The 19,805-nt window shown below is 43.0% G+C and overlaps 1 protein-coding gene across 1 annotated transcript in view; it reads left to right on the forward strand.

Annotated features, from left to right (window-relative positions):
* LOC149290528 (uncharacterized) overlaps window positions 1-19,805 on the forward strand; it is a 92,195-nt gene that overhangs the window by 36,478 nt on the left and 35,912 nt on the right. Inside the window, exon 4 of the mRNA XM_089489372.1 lies at window positions 5,846-7,273. Coding sequence (XP_089345498.1) covers window positions 5,846-7,273 — 1,428 coding nt within the window. The remainder of the gene's footprint in view (window positions 1-5,845; window positions 7,274-19,805) is intronic.

A 19,805-nucleotide genomic window follows, 5' to 3' on the forward strand; every position in this document is an offset into this window, starting at 1 on the left:
CTTCCTTCCCATCAGCTCAATCCTCTGATGCCCCCTGATCCTGGGAGGAGGGCTGGTTACCATGGAAGGGAAGAAACTTGAGAAGAGAGAGCTCCTTTCCTGCCCTGCCTGGCCAGCGGCTTCACTGGTCAATGGAGTGCAACTGGTTTGGCCACTGGGAGAATGAGGGTCCACCATGGTGGGAGAGTTGAGTGTGAGGTATTAGAGAAGGATCCAGCTGTGTTTTGGTAGCCAGAAGGAAAGCATATGTGACCTGCATATGTCACCAGCAGGATGACAATCTTTGTGACTTTGAGTGCTGCAGGGTTTCTTGCCAAACCAAGCCTAACCCTGGTCTCTTTTCTCAGGAACTTCATCTTGGCCCCCTTGTACACTGCTTTGGGGTATCTTTTGCTGGACGTGATCCAAGTGCAAGGCCACCAAGACCTCTCTACCTAATGGCCGACACAGGGGCCAAGCGGAGGGAGTTGGGCTCCAAGAGAAAGAGGTTGCCGAGGTACAACAACTCTTTTGTAAGTTGCCACCCTGACTATTAATTTCTTTTTTTAAAGTTTTTATTGAAAATATTAAAAATTACAAATGACAAAAAGACATATGACAATCCAATTACATTATCAAGCAAACCCTTTTATCTATTAGACTTATGTAGATTTCTTTAAATAAACTTCCTGGTTCTCCAGATCTCTCAAAAAATAAAAACCATTTTATTTTAACTGAACTCTTATCTCTTTACCAACTATTTACCAATGGCTTCTTAATACTTCTGAATAAAGGCTTGTATACCCGTTATCACGTTACTTTTCTATACTTTTTTCATTCCACCTTATACCATATACTATGTTATCAATATCACCACTGTGTTGTTTATTTATTTTTCTTCATATATTTACCTTCATATGTTCTATATTTCATATTTTCCAATATCATTTCAACTCTTTTGGCATATTCTACAGTACTCATCCTAAACATTCCATTACTTAATATATTCCTTCCAAACATTCCACTCTTTATAGAAACTATCTAATGATTTATTATTTACAAAGTAAGTCCATTTATTCATTTCGAAAAAATCTTAACATTTTCAATCCCCATTCTTCAATTGTAGGACATTCTTCTTTTTTCCATTGTTTTGCAAACACTGACCTTGCTGCTATTATATCATAGAGAAGAATTTTCTGACTATTAGTTTCATTTGTGTCCCTGCTGGGCCACCTCATGAAAGCAAGCGGAGAACATACTGTCCCAGTGTGGCAGAGAGAGTCCTGGTTAATCCTCTGTCACCTCATTTTTTCAGGGGCTTTGAAAATGTCCTAGTTCTCTCTCCTCCTCTCACTTTGTCCCTTCAGTTCAGTTGCTGCAAAATGTGTTCCAAGTTCAAAAGATGTGTGCAGCTCAACAACTCAAAAGAGGAGAAGGGAGGAGAGAAGGGGCAGGGTCTTGCCCTTGCCAGGAGTTGGGGGCCAAATCAAACTGCTGTACCCTTCCTCACTTTTGTGATCTTCATCATTAACAACTTTGGCCATCTTGACCCCCTTTTGGTGTTGCTTATCCAGATGTGTCTTTCTTTCCCCATCTCTGAAATGCTGAGGGATATGGAAGAATATATCTGGAGCTAAACTGAGGGTAGACCCAGTGGCCCTCAAGGCCAGAGTACTCCCCAGAACAGTTTTTTAAAAATGAAATTTGCCTCTGAAATTAGGTGAGATATGGCTAAATGCACTATAATTCATTGGTGACTAAATGTACTATACATGTCTGGATAGTCAGTATCTTAATCAATCAATAATATCCCAGAAATGGCCTAAATTATATTCTTTATTATATTGTATATTATATTGAAAGGGTTCAAGACAATCTGGATCTCAGAGGCTTTAGCTTTTTGCTTGCTTGCAGACTTTAAAGTTTATTTGCTGGACTGAATTCTGAAGTGTTGAAATAATATTTGCAATGCACCATGTGCCCCCCCCCCCTTTTATTGGTCATTCTCTGGATGAGGGCTATTTTCTATTGCAGGTGACCTTTGCGGATGTGGCGATATATTTCACCGAGGAGGAATGGAAACTGTTGACAAAGAAGCAGAAACTTATGTACAGTTCTGTGATGATGGAGAATTATGAAAATGTGGCCTCTGTGGGTAAGGAAGCTGAATCCATTGCCCTTCCTGTGGAGACTGAGGGCCCTTTCATAATTCAATGTCAGAACGCTATAATTCCACTTTAGAATTATTGAATCAAAGAGTTGAAACAGACTGCAAGGACCCTCCGGGTCAATCCTCTGCCATGCAGGAATAGGCATTCAAAGCATCTCCGAGAGATGGCCATCCCGTCTCTGTCTAAAAACCTGCAAAGAAAGAGCACCAAACTCTGAGGGAATATGGCGCAGTACAGACCGTCAACAAGCGGCGTACCAGCACCGGTATTAGGGTTGGGAAGAGCGCATCATGTACATGCTCCCTAACCTTAATACATACCAGCAGCGCCATAATGCCAGCGCCCTGTGTACATGGGCACTGCTATTATGATGTCACGCACGCACCATATCTAAACCTGAAAGAGCTCCTTCTGGGCACGCACCTCGTTCTCACAGCCACCAAACGGCTGCGAGAATGATGGCAGGGAGAGAGGCCCCTTTCTGCCATAGCTCTGGCTCCCATGGTGTCCAGGGGCATGAAACCCCAAGGACATCCATTTCCAGGCCACAGGGAAGCAGCATTTTGCCGCTTCTCCATGGCCTGGAATTGTGGTGGATTGGGGCCTCTTGGCTGCCAGTATCGCTGCCCTGGCTCAAATCCTCCATGGAAAGGGGCAGATGCAGACCACCCCTTTCCCATGGTCAGTACTGGGCCTATATTCCACTGCTGAAGAGCTCTTACTGTCAGGAAGATCCTCCTGAAGTTTAAGTGGAATCTCTTGTCCCTGTGGCTTGCATCCATTGTTCCATGTTCTTTTTCTGGAGTAGCAGAAAGCAAGCCTGCTCCATCTTGAATATGACATCTCTACAAACATTTCAATAGGGCTGTCATGTCCCCTCTTAACCTTCTCTTCTCTAAGCTAAACATACCCAGCTCCCTAAGTCGTTCCTCAGAGAGCATGGTTTTCAGACCATTCAACATTTTGGTTTTCCTTCTCTGGACATGCTCCAGCTTCTCAGCATTTGTTTGACTTGTGGTGCCCAGAACTGGACACAGGATTATTGCAAGTGAGCCCTACCAAAACAGAATAGAGTGGCATTATTATTTTCCTTGATCTTGACACTGTACTCCTATTGATACAGCCTAGGATCACATTGGCCTTTTCAGCTGCTGCATCACACTGTTGACACATGCCCAACTTGTGCTCTACTACCATTCCTAGTTCCCTTTCACACATTATTTAATTGTCAAAACATATTCCTGTGGAATCTTGGAATTTTTAGTTTTAGTGAGGCACTAGTGTTCTCCACTTTGTAAGGCTATCCAACCCTAAACTGCTAATTCTGGAATTTTGTGGGAAGGAGCCATGGATATTAAAGCTTTTTGCCCCTAAATGGTCCTCAGCCCATTCCTGAACAAGTTTCCTGGCTTTTGTTTCCACTTTTCCAGGCTCTGGAGAGGCTTTGTGGGAAAAAGGCCTCCCTTGGCCCTGCAATGGCCCAGAGAGGGCCCAGCAGTGCCAAATGGCCTCCTCTTCCCCAAAGGGATGCTGTGGGATATTGAGGGGCAAAATATTATACCATATTTTTAGGCGACACAATGTGGGGTTGCCTCAAGATCCTGTGGCAGCCAATGTGACTCTCCCCAATCCCCAACAGTAGTCCATCCCTGTCTTGGAGTTGTCTTAAAGCTGTTTTAAGGCTCTCCTTGAACCTCACCAAAATTGGAATCCAGGTCCCAGCCCCTTTATTCTGCTTTTCCTAATGCATTATTTGTAAATTGATTGTCCTGCCTTTCTCAAGAAATGAGTCTCAAAGTGTCCCTTTTGTGCATCACACTCTGTGGGTGTGTGTCTGTGATAGAGAGATGGAGGGAATGTGAAAAACAGAAAAGCAGGAAAGAGATGGTGAAGGTGAAATGCTGAAGCAGTGCAGATGGGCAAGAGTGAAGGTTGGAGAGCAGAGGGAGTAAGTGAAGGGGATCAGGCCTCTGGGAGCCAGGAGGGGAAGGCAGGAGCAAAGCCAGGATTGCCTAGCTCTGTGCAGACAGGAAGGGATCTCTAGGAAGGGCCAGGAGAGGGGCCTTGGGGATTGGGAGGCAGCCACCAACTCGATAGATTTTAAGACCTGAACTGGTGAGAACTGGTTCAGGCCCTTGTTTTCTAACATATTTAGCAATTATGAGCAATGTCTATGAAGAGGGACAGAAAAAATTTCCTTTTTCTCTGATGTTTCTTTTCCAACCTGAGCTTGCTTGGCTCCATGGTTGATTCCAGAAGTGCTTTGTTACCTGAAATGCTGGAGTCTGGGGAGGATACTCCCAAGTGCTATGCTTTTAGGGAAATTTCATGCTTAGCTCAAAGGAGAGATTGGGGCAACAGTGATCTCGGGATTCATCCCAACTATATCAGGCCCCAAAGCACACAGAATTCCAAAGGCATTTCAAATAGGTTTCTGTGTTTTATTTAAGGGGAAAGCAAAACACACACACACACATACATCTAAGTGTTCATGAACATACACAAGAACTAGGTAACAAAGGTGGTCGTGGTGAATAGTGCAAGGCTTTGCTAATGGTAATACATTACCTAGATGGAACTTGATTGCAATTGCTGAGGGTCCAGAATGGGGAGAGAAGTCAGTAACTCCCATGACAAGTGAGGCTGGCGAGTGTAGTGAGGTGTTTAGCAATGTAAACCAATGGAGTGTCTCTCTGCAACTGGACTGATGCTGATGCTGGTTTAAATTGCTTTAGAATGTTTCCTGGGTGGGGAAAGAATTGTCTGAAACTGAATTAAATGCAGTGGGTCCTTGGTGGAAATTCTTCAGCCAAAAAGGATCATCACACTGGTTCTCAGGTCCTTCTTGGCTCTGAATTTGGGTCCCATTCACAAGCCAATGTATAGCACAATCTGAAGGCGACACTCCCAGAGATCAACAATAACATAGCAGAGAACAGAAGAAAATCTCCAGATATAGGTATTGGCAATGCACTGACTATTTGCCACACTTAAAAAGAACTCATAGACACAGTTGATTTCCTCCAAGTCCTTGGAGGTTCTTTATCTTGAGTTGGAATAGAAAACAAATATGTACCAGCTCTCCTCACCGACTTCCATCAACTTCATAATCTCTTCTACACCCAACTCCAACCCACATCAATCCGCATGTGAGCTGTATACTGTATTGGTTGTGAGTCATCTCCTGGTGTCACACAGCATGAAGCATCCTCTGCAGTTAACTTGCATCATGCCTTGGGCTCTGGATCAGGACTCTATGGCCGTCTCACAAGATACGATGCCACTTTTCAATCAAAATGTTTTAACATATGTTTAATAGAATTTTTTAACTGCCTGATTTTCTGCTTCGACTGATTTCCTTATGGCAGTTTCCCTACAATCTCTTCTTTGCAAGCTCCTATAAGTTAGGATACAATCGTTATATGGATTTGGGGGCATCCAGAACAGGGTCATGTCGGGTCACTCACACCAACTTTATTAATTTAACCTGAAATAGGGAGGGGTGAACGTAGGGCTAAATCTTGGGGTAACACCTTCCTCTCTTAATGCTGAGATTCAGTCTTCTCTGTCATTGTTCTCCTTTACAGAAGAACTTGTCAGTCGTGAGCGAATCCACACAACAAAGAAGTCATATAAATGCCATCACTGTGGGAAAAAATTTGCTTACAAGTCAGTCCTAGTCATGCATCGGAGAGTCCACACAGGAGAGAAGCCATACAAATGCTGGCATTGTGGGAAATGTTTCTCTCAGAAGTCAGACCTAGTGAAACATCAGAGAGTCCACACAGGAGAGAAGCCATACAAATGCCAGCATTGTGGGAAATGGTTTTCTTGCAAGTCAAACCTAGTGAGACATCAGAGAGTCCACACAGGAGAGAAGCCATACAAATGCAAGCGTTGTGAGAAAAGTTTTTCTTCGAAGTCACCCCTAGTGACACATCAGAGAGTCCACACAGGAGAGAAGCCATACAAATGCCAGCGTTGTGAGAAATGTTTTTCTTCGAAGTCAGACCTAGTGAAACATCAGAGAGTCCACACAGGAGAGAAGCCATACAAATGCCAGCATTGTGGGAAATGTTTCTCTCAGAAGTCAGACCTAGTGACACATCAGAGAGTCCACTCAGGAGAGAAGCCATACAAATGCCAGCATTGTGGGAAATGTTTCACTCAGAAGTCAGTCCTAGTGATGCATCGGAGAGGCCACACAGGAGAGAAGCCATACAAATGCCAGCATTGTGAGAAATGTTTTTCTTCGAAGTCAGACCTAGTGAAACATCAGAGAGTCCACACAGGAGAGAAGCCATACAAATGCCAGCATTGTGGGAAATGTTTCTCTCAGAAGTCAGACCTAGTGACACATCAGAGAGTCCACTCAGGAGAGAAGCCATACAAATGCCAGCATTGTGGGAAATGTTTCTCTCAGAAGTCAGTCCTAGTGATGCATCGGAGAGGCCACACAGGAGAGAAGCCATACAAATGCCAGCATTGTGGGAAATGTTTCTCTCAGAAGTCACACCTAGTGACACATCAGAGAGTCCACACAGGAGAGAAGCCATACAAATGCCAGCATTGTGGGAAATGTTTCTTTCAGAAGTCAAACCTAGTGACACATCAGAGAGTCCACTCAGGAGAGAAGCCATACAAATGCCAGCATTGTGGGAAATGTTTCTCTCAGAAGTCAGTCCTAGTGATGCATCGGAGAGGCCACACAGGAGAGAAGCCATACAAATGCCAGCATTGTGGGAAATGTTTCTCTCAGAAGTCACACCTAGTGACACATCAGAGAGTCCACACAGGAGAGAAGCCATACAAATGCCAGCATTGTAGGAAATGTTTTTCTCGGAAGTCAGTCCTAGTGACACATCAGAGAGTCCACTCAGGAGAGAAGCCATACAAATGCCAGCATTGTGGGAAATGTTTCTCTCAGAAGTCAGACCTAGTGACACATCAGAGAGTCCACTCAGGAGAGAAGCCATACAAATGCCAGCATTGTGGGAAATGTTTCACTCAGAAGTCAGTCCTAGTGATGCATCGGAGAGGCCACACAGGAGAGAAGCCATACAAATGCCAGCATTGTGGGAAATGTTTTTCTCGGAAGTCAGTCCTAGTGATGCATCGGAGAGGCAACACAGGAGAGAAGCCACACAAATCCCAGAAGTGAACTAACATTATTTTTGTCAAGAATTGTGATGTTTTTTGTTAGGTGTGTCTGTCTGTATGTCTGTTTATACTTTAAAGTTGTATTTTGTTAGGTTTAGGTTTTAATTGCTATTAGTATATATCATTGCTTTAGTTTATAAAATTGACTGGGGATTTTTGATCGTGGTATAGGTTAGCTGAATAGTGGAATCGGATTTGTTGCAGCTGGCTAGTATAGTTATGGCAATGATAGCTCTTGGAATTTGTGGGATGTTGGTTGATGAAAGTTAGAGGCCAATATTAACAGAAAGGGCTAGTCTCTGGGAATGGCAAAAGGGGCCTTGTTACCTGTGGGGCATAGACTGTGCGTATTGGAGGTGGGGGCTAGGTTTGGAAGAGAGTGGAGTTTTAGGTTTTGGGGTTTAAATGTATTCTTTGGCTTGGGGTGGGCAGTTCTGACTTAAATACTGAATTTCTGACTATGTGTTCTTAATAAAGTTCTTTGTTGTTTCAACACACTGTACTCACTGATGCACAGAAGTTCTGCATTTGCACAAATTTGACACTTTCTTCTTTCCTCAGGCCTTAGATCCTTTTCTAGCCACAAAAACAGAGGCAAACACACACACATTTATACACAGAGAGAGAGAGAGAGAGAGCTATATGTACAAAGCAGAGCCTTCCCAGCCTTTCCCTCCTTAGTCCAGCTCTGCAGCATGGGCTCCATTCTGGAAGGAAGGAAGGAAGGAAGGAAGGGCGTACTCCTTCCCTTCTTCCAAAGGCCGACAGTGGAAAAAGCAGCAGCAGCAGCAAGGGCCTTTCGATCCCTGTGCATGCTGGGGAGGGGCCTTTGGGGCATCTATGCATGCACAGTCTGAGCCCCTGAAGCCATTACTGCCCTCACAGTCTGTTCAGAGGGAGGGAGGGAAGTGGGGATAGCTCTCGTCCATACAGAGGAATGGCTGGAGGGTCTTCTGGGGAGAGTTGGGGTGTTGGAAGAAGGAAGGAAGCCCCTCTTCTTCCCCCAAAGAAAAGCAAGGGGTCTGCCAGGCCTCCTGTTCTTCTTTCCTTCCCAGCCCCTCCTTGGGGGATTCCTTGGGGCCCAGGTACTGGGGGGGGGGGGTGTATAAATAATAAATAAATAAATAAAACTTTTATTTGTATCCCGCTTTTCTGTGACGAGACAATCAAAGCGGCTCACAACACATTAAAATCCACATTTACAAAATTATGTCCCAAATTCCCCCCATTAAAACAGGATTAAACATGTTACAATTAAAATATCTATTAAAAACACAATAAAAATACGAGGACAGAGCGGTGGGCTGATACATGATGCGGGGGGAAGTCATTCTGTGGCCGGCACTTTTATTCAGGAGAGGCCTGCCGGAAGAGATCCGTCTTGACAGCTTCTTTAAAGTTGTCTAAGCTGGCAATTTGACGGATCTCGTCTGGCAGGCCGTTCCATAGTTTGGAAGCAATTGCAGAGAAGGCCCTGGTTTTTAAAGGCTGCAATAGATTTCTCCCAGAGGACCTGAGGGTGCGGGGCGGATTATGTGGGAGCAGGCGATCCCTCAAATAGGTTGGACCCAAGCCATGCAGGGCTTTAAAGGTTATAACCAACACCTTGTACTGTGCCTGGAAATGAATAGGCACCCAGTGTAGAGATTTTAGGATGGGTGTTATTTGGTCACTCCTAGTTTTTCCGGCGACCAGCCTGGCTGCCATATTTTGCACTAGTTGAAGTTTCCGGACTAGGCACAAGGGTAGCCCCATGTAGAGCGCATTACAGAAATCAAGTTGTGAAGTTACCAGTGAATGTACAACAGTTTCTAGGTCCTTTACTTCCAGGAAAGGGTGCAGGGGGACCCTTGGAGAGAGGTATGGCCATGGAGGGGAGGGTGATCCAAAGGTAAAAAGGGCTTTGAGGAGCCCCCTTCCTCCTGCAGTGGGGCAGAGGAGAGACCCTCCCTTCTGATGCCTCTTTTGGGCGAGGTTTTTGTGCCAAATACAGAGCATCACACAGCATAGGCTTCAATAGCATTAGAAACAACATGGGGGGGGGGTATCTCTGGGGGTGGGGGCTATGTCTGGGGGGAGAAGAGACGTAGAGGCCAAATCCAAGAGGAGGGAGATGGGGGGAAACAACTGACCCTCCCCTGGCAACCTAGGAACTTGGCTTGAAGACCCACAGGATTAGGCACCCCCACACATACATACCTTTCCCTTCACAACAACCTTGCTGAGAAGGACCAGTAGAGAGATCCTCAGCCCGAGAAAGAATGTCCCCCCTGGGGGGCCTTGGACCTCCCCCCCCAAAGGGATGTAGGTTAAGGGAAGAGAGTGAAGGAGTGAAGGAGTGAAAGTGCCAAGGGAAGAGAAGCATAGAGGGACGGTTAAAGGGGGGGGGGGGATCTGGGACATGACTCAGGCATCTTCCCTCCGGAACTCAATATTAGAGCCTTCCACCCCTCACTGTGATGCTTTAAATGACCATTTCACAGATAACATCTCTCAGATAAGAGCTGAATTGGACGCCGGCGTTATTGGAGAGGCTATAGATGAGGTGTCCAGTGACTCACTGAATATGCTGTTTAAATGACACATGTATCTTAAGAGGCCAGAAGCTGCACCAAAGCTACCCCCCAGTCCTTAGGACTGGAGCATGACTTTGGTGTGGCTTCTGGTATCTTAGGACGCATGCAGCATTTAAACAGCATACCTCCAAAGTGTTCCGAAGCAGCTTTATTTTGGCCTGTCTGTTCAGGCCCTTAGGGAGGGCTATTTTTCATCTTGCTCAAATGAAGCGGAGGCACAGCCACTTCTGAAAAAGCCCTCCCTAGATCCCTTGGACATGAACAATTACAGACCGGTCTCCCATCTTTCATTTCTAAACAAGGTGATTGAGCTCTTCAACTCCAAGCAGTCTTGGATGAAACAAATTGTCTAGACCCATTTCAAACTGGCTTCAGGACCGGATACGGAGTCGAGACTGCTATGGTCACCTTAGTAGATGATCTCCGCTTGAGTACTGACGAGGAAGTGTGACTGCTGGTGTTTTTGGACCTCTCAGTGGCTTTCAGTACCATCAATCATGGTATCCTTCTGAAACACCTGAGGGAATTGGGGATCAGGGGCACTGCATTGCAGTGGTTCTGGTGCTATCTCTTGAGTAGATTCCAGATGGTGATGCTTGGGGACAGTTGGTCCTCTAAGAGGGAGATTAAATCTGGTGTTCTCCAGGGTGCCATCCTGTCCCAAATGCTGTTTAACATAAACATGAAACTGCTGGAAGAGATCATCTGGAGGCATGGAGTACGCTGATGACACCCAACTATACCTCTTCATGCCCCAGACCTCAGTGTCAACTAAAGAAGGCATCTCCCCTCTGAGTGAATGTCTTGAGAAAGCAATGGTCTATATGAGGAAAAACAGAGTGAAGCTGAATCCAGATGAGATGGAGCTGCTCGTTGTTGGAGATCCTAATCCAGATATGGAGGTTTGTCACCTGTGATCCATCTGTGGACGGGGTCACACTTCCCCTAAAGGACTGTGTTTGCAGTTTGGGAGTGCTCCTGGATCCGTCGCTCCAGACATTGGCTCAGAGAGATACGATGGCCAGGAATGTCTGTTATTAGCTTCAGTTGATACGCTAACTGCACCCCTTCCTGGAACCTGAAGAGCTGAAAACTATGATGGTAATATCCCCCAACCCTGAGGCCAGGCCATCAACAACAGAACAATACACAGATTAACATGGGAATCACTTCTCCTTACCCAGGATCACACAGTATATATATATATACCCACTCTCTTCTAGGTCAGCATTCTCTGAAGATGGCAGCCATAGATGCCAGCGAAACGTCAAGAATAAACTCTTCTAGAACATGGACAAAGCCCAAAAAAACCACAAAAAACTACTCTTGGTTTGATTTTTTTTTAGCCAAACTTAAAATAGACCCATTGAAGAGCCTCTCTTTGATACTTGAACCTCTCAACTTTTGCATAGGGAAGATATTACATATTATACTATTTCTAGATGAAATGTGATTCAATCATTACAGGTGGAACTGACTGGATAGAAGTCAAATCAGAAAAAAATGTTTATAATGGAGTCTCAAAAATGTAATAATAACAATTTATTAAGCTTTCAGAAAGTTAACAACAAACCACGAGGAAATGCAGGAATATAGATCTATAGGCACTTCAGTGTTGCATTTACTATCATTATTGATTTATTGTTATACTTATTCCTCTGCGATGGTGTGTACAATATGATTTTAGGTAGAGTATTAGAATAAAAAAGAAAAGAAGTAGACCCATTGAAATCATTGAGAGACATGAGTCCCACCCAGCCCTCCTCCCATTGACTTCTTTGGGAATGATGAAGGCTGGGACCAACCCTAGGACTGCAAACCTGGCCCCATTTTCTTGAAGTTGAATCCCAGTGAAGTCTGGTGCAAAACGCAGTGCTGAAATGAGGATGAAGATGATCATCATGGTCATGATGATGATAATAAGACTCTTCCCTTCAAAACCAAAAGCCTTGTGGAAGTTGAAAGACTAATAGAGGTCCAAATCACATGGCAGAAATAATCCATTTAGAGTTCGCTTTAACTGCCTTTGTTCAGCAATAGACAGTCCTGGGGATTGTAGTTTACTGTGGCACCAGAGCTCTGTGACAAAGAAAGCTAAATGTCTCACAAAACTACAGTTCCCAGAATTCCCTAGCATTGAGCCAGGGCAGTGAAAGCAGTCCCAAACTGGAGTATTTATTCAGTGTGTTTTGGATCTCTGTTAGTCATTGTTTTCAGAAGGATCTGTGGTTTTGTTGACAAGAGATTTATTATTATTATTATTATTATTATTATTATTATTATTATCCCATTAACCCCCCCATAAAGATACACAACTTAAATTACAAATTTTTTAAAAAATATAATTAAAACATTTGAAAATAGTCATTAAAATAGAATTTAAAAGAATTAAACCAATTTAGCTCTCCCTCTGGAAGTGGAAGCAAAGGGACCTGAAAGTGACACGAAAAGGGAAGAAGGGAAAAGGGGAAAATGCTGAGGGGGATCTCTTTTCCTGGAGTTTGCACCCATTTCTCCGTCTCCCGGTCTCATCCACTGGGAGGAAGGGAGAGTGTGGAATTCTGGGAGAGGCTGGCAGTTGGCTTGGAGCCTGAATAGGGTTCTAGAAGGCTGGTGGGTTTGACTGTTGGCTGGTTTGGGAAAAGGGCTCCTTCTGGATTTTCTTGGCAGGAAAGGGAAGGTGAGGACCCCCAAATTTGGTTCCTATGTGAGAATGATGACTGAAGGGGGAACAGCTCCCATTTTGGAGTCAATGATTTGGGGCAGGACCGTACTTCTAACAGAGGCTTGGGTTTAAAAGACTGGTCTCTGTAAAAGGAGGGGGAACATAGAGAGTTATTGGTATTTTTATATTGTATTATGTGGTTATGGGTTTATGCTTATGATATTTTCATATGGTATCATATTAGATTGGGATTGATGGGGTTTCCTATTATACACACACACACACACACACACACATTGTTAAGCCATAATGTTAATTAAAACTGTTGTGTGGCTGAGTTCAGTGGTCCAAGGCTATAGGTGCAGTGGTTGAGAAAAGGCACCTGAGAGCTTAATTGTTTTTAGAAATGCTGCCAGGATCCCAGATGGGAGGATACTGTGCAGGAAAGGGCTATCCAATTAATTAGCTTTATGGGTTAATGGGGTGGGGTTCATTGATATGGTTATAAAAGTGATATGTTTATACTTTCTTTCTTTCCTGACAAAAAAGTCATGTCTATTGCATGTATCTTCTTCAATAAAAGCTGTTCCTTTTTCAAAGTACTGCCTTTTGTGTTGCAAGAGGGGCTGCAATTAGGAGCCTGACAAATATCTCTCTCCCCTTCCATTCACCCTGCTATCCCAAAAGGGCTGGAGAGCATACCAAACCAGCCACAGAACCTTCCCCTGCTCTTGTGTAATGCCAGGTCAGTCAAAAATAAAACGCACATAGTCTATGATCTCCTACTGGACCAAGAGGCTGACATGGCTTGTTTCACAGAGACCTGGCTGGGTGATGATTGCTCAGCCACCTGGGCTCGGGCCTGCCCAGCCGGGTTCTCTGTCAGTGAGCAGGTAAGGGGACGTCGCTTTGGTCCATCAAGACAATCTTGCTTTGGCCAAGATACGTATCCGTACGATGGACCACATCGAGTGTATTTGCCTCAGCTTAAAGACTAGGGAAAGTCTGGGGATTCTGTTGGTTTAATGTCCACTCCGTTGCTTAACAGACTCTCTAGCGGAACTGACACAACTGGTCTTTGAGCTGCTGCTGGATTCACCTAGGCTTTTAGTCCTGGGTGACCGCAACATCCCCCTCGAGGCCGGTTTAATGAACGTATCTGGTACAGCTCGGGAGTCCATGGTCAGCATGACAAACATGGGCCTTTCCCATGTCTCTGAGCCCACGCACTGTGCAGGTCATGCTCTCGATGTGCTCTTCTGTACGGAACAGATACATCCATGGGGAGAGGTAGTCAATATCTCCGCATTGTCATGGACCATGGATCATTTCCTGGTCAAGGTCAGGCTGAAGGCCACTATTCCCCCCATCGTAGGTGGAGGACCTATTAAAATGGTCCACCCTTGAAGGTTGATGGAACCCACTAGGTTCCCAGAGGCCTTAGAGGGTTTGATGGCTGGTAATGCCTGCGATTCTGTTGAAGCTCTGGTCAATACTTGGAACAACGGTCCTACCAGAGCTATAGACACTAACGCTCCCAAGCCCCCTTTCCAACCCGCTTCAAATCTCAATTCGTGCTACACTAAAGATCTCAAAATAATGAAGTGAGCTGGACAATAGCTAGAGTGCCGATGGCAGAAATATAGTCACATATCTGATAAGGGTTTATTTTAAAATCCTATAGAGTGGCAATAGATGCAGCTAAGAAGTCCTTCTGCTCTGCATCAATGCTCCCAGACCCGGGGGGGGGGGGGAGATATTTCTGGGGCTGTGGGTCTCTCTCTTGGTCCTCCTCTGCAGGGTTGTTGTGAAGGAAAAGGTAAGTATTTGAGGGGGGTGCCCAATCCGGATCCTGTGGGCCTCTAAGCCGAGTTCCCAGTTTGCCAGGGAGATTGCCAGAGCTTTGAGGTCCCTCCGTCTCCCTCCTCTTGGCTTTGGCCTAGATTTGGCTCTTTTACCCCCCCCCCAGAGCCCCCTCCCCCCAGGACTGCAGAGAAAACTTCTCCCCACTCCCCAAAAAATGTTGTTTTCAATGCTATTGAACCATATCCTGAGCGATACTTTCTATAAGGCACAAAACTCTTCCCCAAATGAGGCATCAGAAGGGAGGCTCTCTCTTTTGCTCCACTTTCCAGGAGGGAGGGGGCTCCTCAAAGCCCTTTTTCCCTTTGGCTCCCCCTCCCCTCCTTGGCCAGGCCTCTCTCCAAGGGTCCCTCCTGCTCCCTTTTCTCATAATAACCCCCCAAGTACATGGGGCCTAAGAAATCCCCTAAGGAGGGGGCAGGGAAGGAAAGAGCGAGATGAGGCCTGGCAGTACCTCTGCTTTCCTTTGGGGGGAGAAGAGGGGCTTCATTCCTTCTTATAGCCCCCCAAGGGCCCTCCAGAAGACCCTCCAGACATTCATCTGAATGAACGAGGGCTCTCCTCACATCCCTCCCTTCTCAGAACAGACTGTGAGGGCAGCAATGGCTTCAGGGGCTGAGACTGTGCATGCCTAGATGCACAGGCCCCTCCTCAGCATGCGCAGGGGTTGCCAGGGCCTAGATGCTGCTGCTTATTCTGCTGGCGGCCTTTGTGGGAAAGGAAAGTATGTGCTGGGGGCTCAGTGGCCTCCCCTTCCTTCCTTTGAGGAGACCAAAATGTAGTCCAAGGTGCAGAGCTGGACTCAGGGGGGAAAGGCAGGAAAAGGAGGCTCTGCTTTGGAAATATAGCTGTCCCTGTGTATGCTGTGTGTGTGTGTTTGTGTTTGTTTGCCTCTGCTGTTCTTATGGTTGGGAATGGAACTGAGGACTGAGGAGAGAAGAAAGGGTCACTTTTGGGCAAATCAGATCTTTTGTGCATCAAAGAGTCCATTGTGTTGAAATAGCAAAGAACTTTATTGAGAACACATAGAAATTCAGTGTTTAAGCCAGAACTGCACACTCCAATCCAAACAATACATTAAAACCCCAAAACCTAAAAACCAATGTTGGAAATGTGAGGAAGAAGTCAGGACATATTACCACTGTTGGTGGAAATGTAAAAAAGCGAAGAAATTATGGACAGACATTTATCTTATGATAATATAGATTTTGCAAATAAATCTAAATAAAGCTCCCAAACTATTTTTGTTAAATATGGTGGAACTGTAACAGAAATTTCAGGAAACTTAAAAATCTAGGCCTGACAGAGCAATAGGATTGGCAAGAGGACCTAGTAATTGAAAATCCATAAGTTTATTTCCAATTGTCGACAAAGGAAAACAATGAACTCAGTGGAATTCAAGTTCCAAAAGCTGAGACCCCGAACAAGACAAAATGGCTCTTTTTATATTATTCAAGACAAAGAAGCTTCTTCAATACACCTGATAGGCTAATTACAATTTAAACATACAGAATTCTTACAATCAGAACAGAAATACATGCATACATTAAAACTGCATCATCACTCCTTACCCCCTCCTGTAGGAATTCAGTGGCTTTCCTCCTAACCTTGCTTCTGAATGTCCTTATCTCAGTAGTTTATGTTATGTCTTTTTACTGGTGCCAGCTTCCATCCAGGTCAAGATGCACTCCTTATTCCTTTGCTCTAGTTTTTCTAAACTCCAAGCCTTTATTTCAAAAGCCATCTCTCTGGCTGACAAAGGTGACTCCGTCTTTCTATAGCTTTTTTATTTCAACAAGGAATTTCCACCACATTCCCCCCTTTTGATGTTTCATCAATATTCATATTGCATGATACTATCAACTATTAACTATGTTTATATGACACTCTAAACTCAGAACAAAACAAACCTGTCTAGCAGTTACCAAAATATTAATATTCTTACCATCACCAGGCAATAACATCTTCCAGTCGGTGCAATTTCAGAAAGACAGTGTATAGCATTAGTTAAACACACATATTCTCATTGATTTTAACCCTTTGACACTTTTGTTGGATCTGATTCTCTGGAGTTTACTCTTGCCACCAAGCTAATCTTCTAATAGTGATGTATTGTGTATTTGTTTCATGATTCAATAGGAAAACTCCACTATAAAGAATATTGTATCTGCTGTCAGAATCACATCTCATTGAGAAACTATAATTTTTAGCCTGATGTTACAGACTCTTGCCAAGCAACTGTTACTATGCTTCTCTGGACTACTCTCATAACAGAATAGGAATGCCCAGGGTGCCACCATGTTTCAGATGTTCCTCCACTCCAGGGAGGTTCCTCCACTCCATCTCACGTTTCCTCAGGGAGATCACTATGGAATAGCTCTTGTTGTGTAATGCCATTTAATCAGAATAGATCTGGCCTTTACACTTTAAGACTATCTCCAGATGTATAAAGGTCTCCCTCCTTTCAAAGAGCGTCCTGAGAAAAAAACTTACCATGCTTGTCTTGAATTTCATGCCAATTCCACAATTAACAATAGGAATCCTGACGACAAACACAATGATGTCTTTGATCATGGAGCTTGATGAGCTTATTTCTTCTTTTCAATAGGGTTGCTTTATTAACTTTATTGTGAAAATCATATGTTATTGCTTATGTCAGGAACATATGTGCATGTATATGTAGGCTTACGTTTTGGGATGTGATTTGATTTGAGAATATGTATGATTGAACTTTATCACTTTTAGCATTAATCACTTATAAAAACCTCAGACAACAAACAGAAACATGAATAGAGAACACAAACAAGGAATATAGACAAGAAAAAGAGGCAATGTCTCTGAAAAAAATAATATTTTGATGGAGCTTCAGCTCAAACTTGATTGAAGTCCAAGGTGGTGCCCATTTCAGCTTCCGGGGTGTGAAAATGGGACATGCACCTGCATGTGTATTCTTTTTATTATTTTTGTGCATCACTTATAACAAACATATAGGAAATCATAAAAGAGAAAAGGGGTGATAGAGAGCATTTGAAATCTTTCTTTCAGAGGAGCTGGCGTAGAGCACCTGAAGCCCTGGAAAGGTGCAGCCTAGCTTTTCTTGATTGATGGCGAAGTAGAGCCCACTCAGCTTAAGTGGGGCTTAAACTTCGTTCCTCTTGTCTGTGCCCCCCCTTTTCCCAGGCAAAGGAAAAGCAAAAACACTGAAAAATACTAATTGACAAGTTATTAGAATGTTATGAATACATTAAAGGTATACTTTAGCCACATTTCATTAACTCCCCTCTTATAGGCTTTGCTAAGATATTTCTCTTCTAGAATTTATGTCTCACTGCTAACTCTAACTAACAACAGATCCCTGGATCATTCTTGGGTCATTCTGAGCTCTTTATGCTTTAGGTTTTTATCTATGCCTGCATCTTTGGACCTTTTGAATGCTTTTTTTAAAACAAACAAACATATGTAACCTTAATTTTACAGACTGCATTTACATGTACATACTGAATATGAAACTTTAACTCTGACCCAATGTACTCACAGCTTTATCTCATTTGAATCCACAACAGTTTGAAAACAGAACAGGGAACAGGAAAAACAAAACTATGATAGAGTGACTTCTTTGCTTTTTACTCAGGACTAAAAAAATCAGTTCATGCTCTTTTTTTAGTCACTCCTCTCAGGCCAAAATGATATATTCTAGCTTGGAATTAGGATACAATTTCACACATGCTGGCTTGAGTTTAACTTGATTAATTTTGATTACGTCTGGCAGTGGAAACCAGAATTTGAATTTGTAAAGTGTTTCCAAATTTTCTCTTGCTACAATATAGTAGAATACCAATCTCTTTAATACTCTCATATCGTTCCTTATTCCATTCCAGAACCACATAATAATTCAACATAGGATCAACTGGCTCGCCATGTTATTTTTTCAAAATAACAAAAATTATAAATTTCAATGAGTGTGAATCAAATTGACAATCACTAATTAACCAGAATATAACAATTATATTCTGGATCTCTGGGTTCCAAAATCACAAAAAGAAACTTCGGGTGCTTTCAAAAATACATTTAGATATTATAAAAAATAAAAATAAAAATTCAAGCTAAAACAATATACAAAAACCTCTTGGATGGGCCATTCTCAAAACTTAAAAATATAAAAATAGTTCTCAGCATCTGTTATAACAAGAAATCATTTCAAAAACTTTAGGCCAGAAATTTAAACCAAAAAAAAACAATTATTGCAGTCAATAAGCAAGAATCAAAACAAATCAAAATATTCAAGAGCAAAATTAAAAATTAAAACCAGGAACAAAAAAATGATTTAAAACAAGCCAATTTAACATGACATTAGAAAGACTTTGCAGGCATCTTTGAGCTCAAAAATACAAAAGCTATGGCCTCAAAAATTAGCAGTTGAAATAAGTACAAAACAAGCACACAATATTCAGAAAAAGCGAAAATTCAATAGGCCAGGGAATAGGCCAGGAAACTCATGGATCACAACTTAAAACTCAAAAAATAAAAAAAGCCAATTCTAACCAAAACTTTGCATGACCTCAGGCGAATGCTCATGATTGCAACAGCTGTTTCAGCCTAGCACAGCTGTAGCCTTACAAAACCAAAACATCCTAACTTTTCCCAGGCTTCAAAAGAATTCAGGCCTAACACACTAATCTTATCAACTTTAATTGGAAAAATAATTTAGCTGGATTGCCAATCAGAAGATTGCAGGTTTATAATTTAAAATCCAAAAAAGCACAATGAAAAACAATTGCATTTAAAAAACATATATAAATTCCCAAAGGCACAACTTAAACTTCATTTTAAAAACCCATGAGAGCATCTTGAGGCCAGAAAATAAAAACAAAATATTGAGCAAAAAGCTGCTTGCCTGTAAATTTAAAAATATCAAAAACAAGCTTGCATTCTCTGGTCAGATAGAATCCAGTCTGGCTGCTATTCATGTAATATGAACTCTCTCTACAAACACACACACTTCCCACTCGAAGAAAAACAAACCATCTTAATGCAATCTCTTTTAACAAGCATCTTCATAGATCACCCTTAACAAGACATTTACTATTTGTTCATCTAAGTCTAAAGCACAACATCTCTTCTATGAACTTAAGAAAAAAAAAATCCTTTGCCTTTAAAAATAGTCTACAAAAATCTCAGCCAGAGGGGAAGATAAAATTTTTTTAAAAAAACAAGCTTTGAACTACACACTTACAACGCTGTGCTGCTGCATCTCCTTTAGCCACAGCCAGGAAAAAAACTCTCACAAACAAGCCTCGAAGATAATTCCCCAAACGTTTGGCCAAAACTCACCAAATGCTTAACTTTCAAAATTACTATTAAAACCAATCACCAAAATCACACCAAAAGCTC

This window comes from Sceloporus occidentalis, unplaced genomic scaffold (genome assembly GCF_023333645.1).
Source record: "Sceloporus occidentalis isolate IW3139 unplaced genomic scaffold, rSceOcc1.0.p SCAF_39, whole genome shotgun sequence".
NCBI lineage: Eukaryota > Metazoa > Chordata > Lepidosauria > Squamata > Phrynosomatidae > Sceloporus > Sceloporus occidentalis.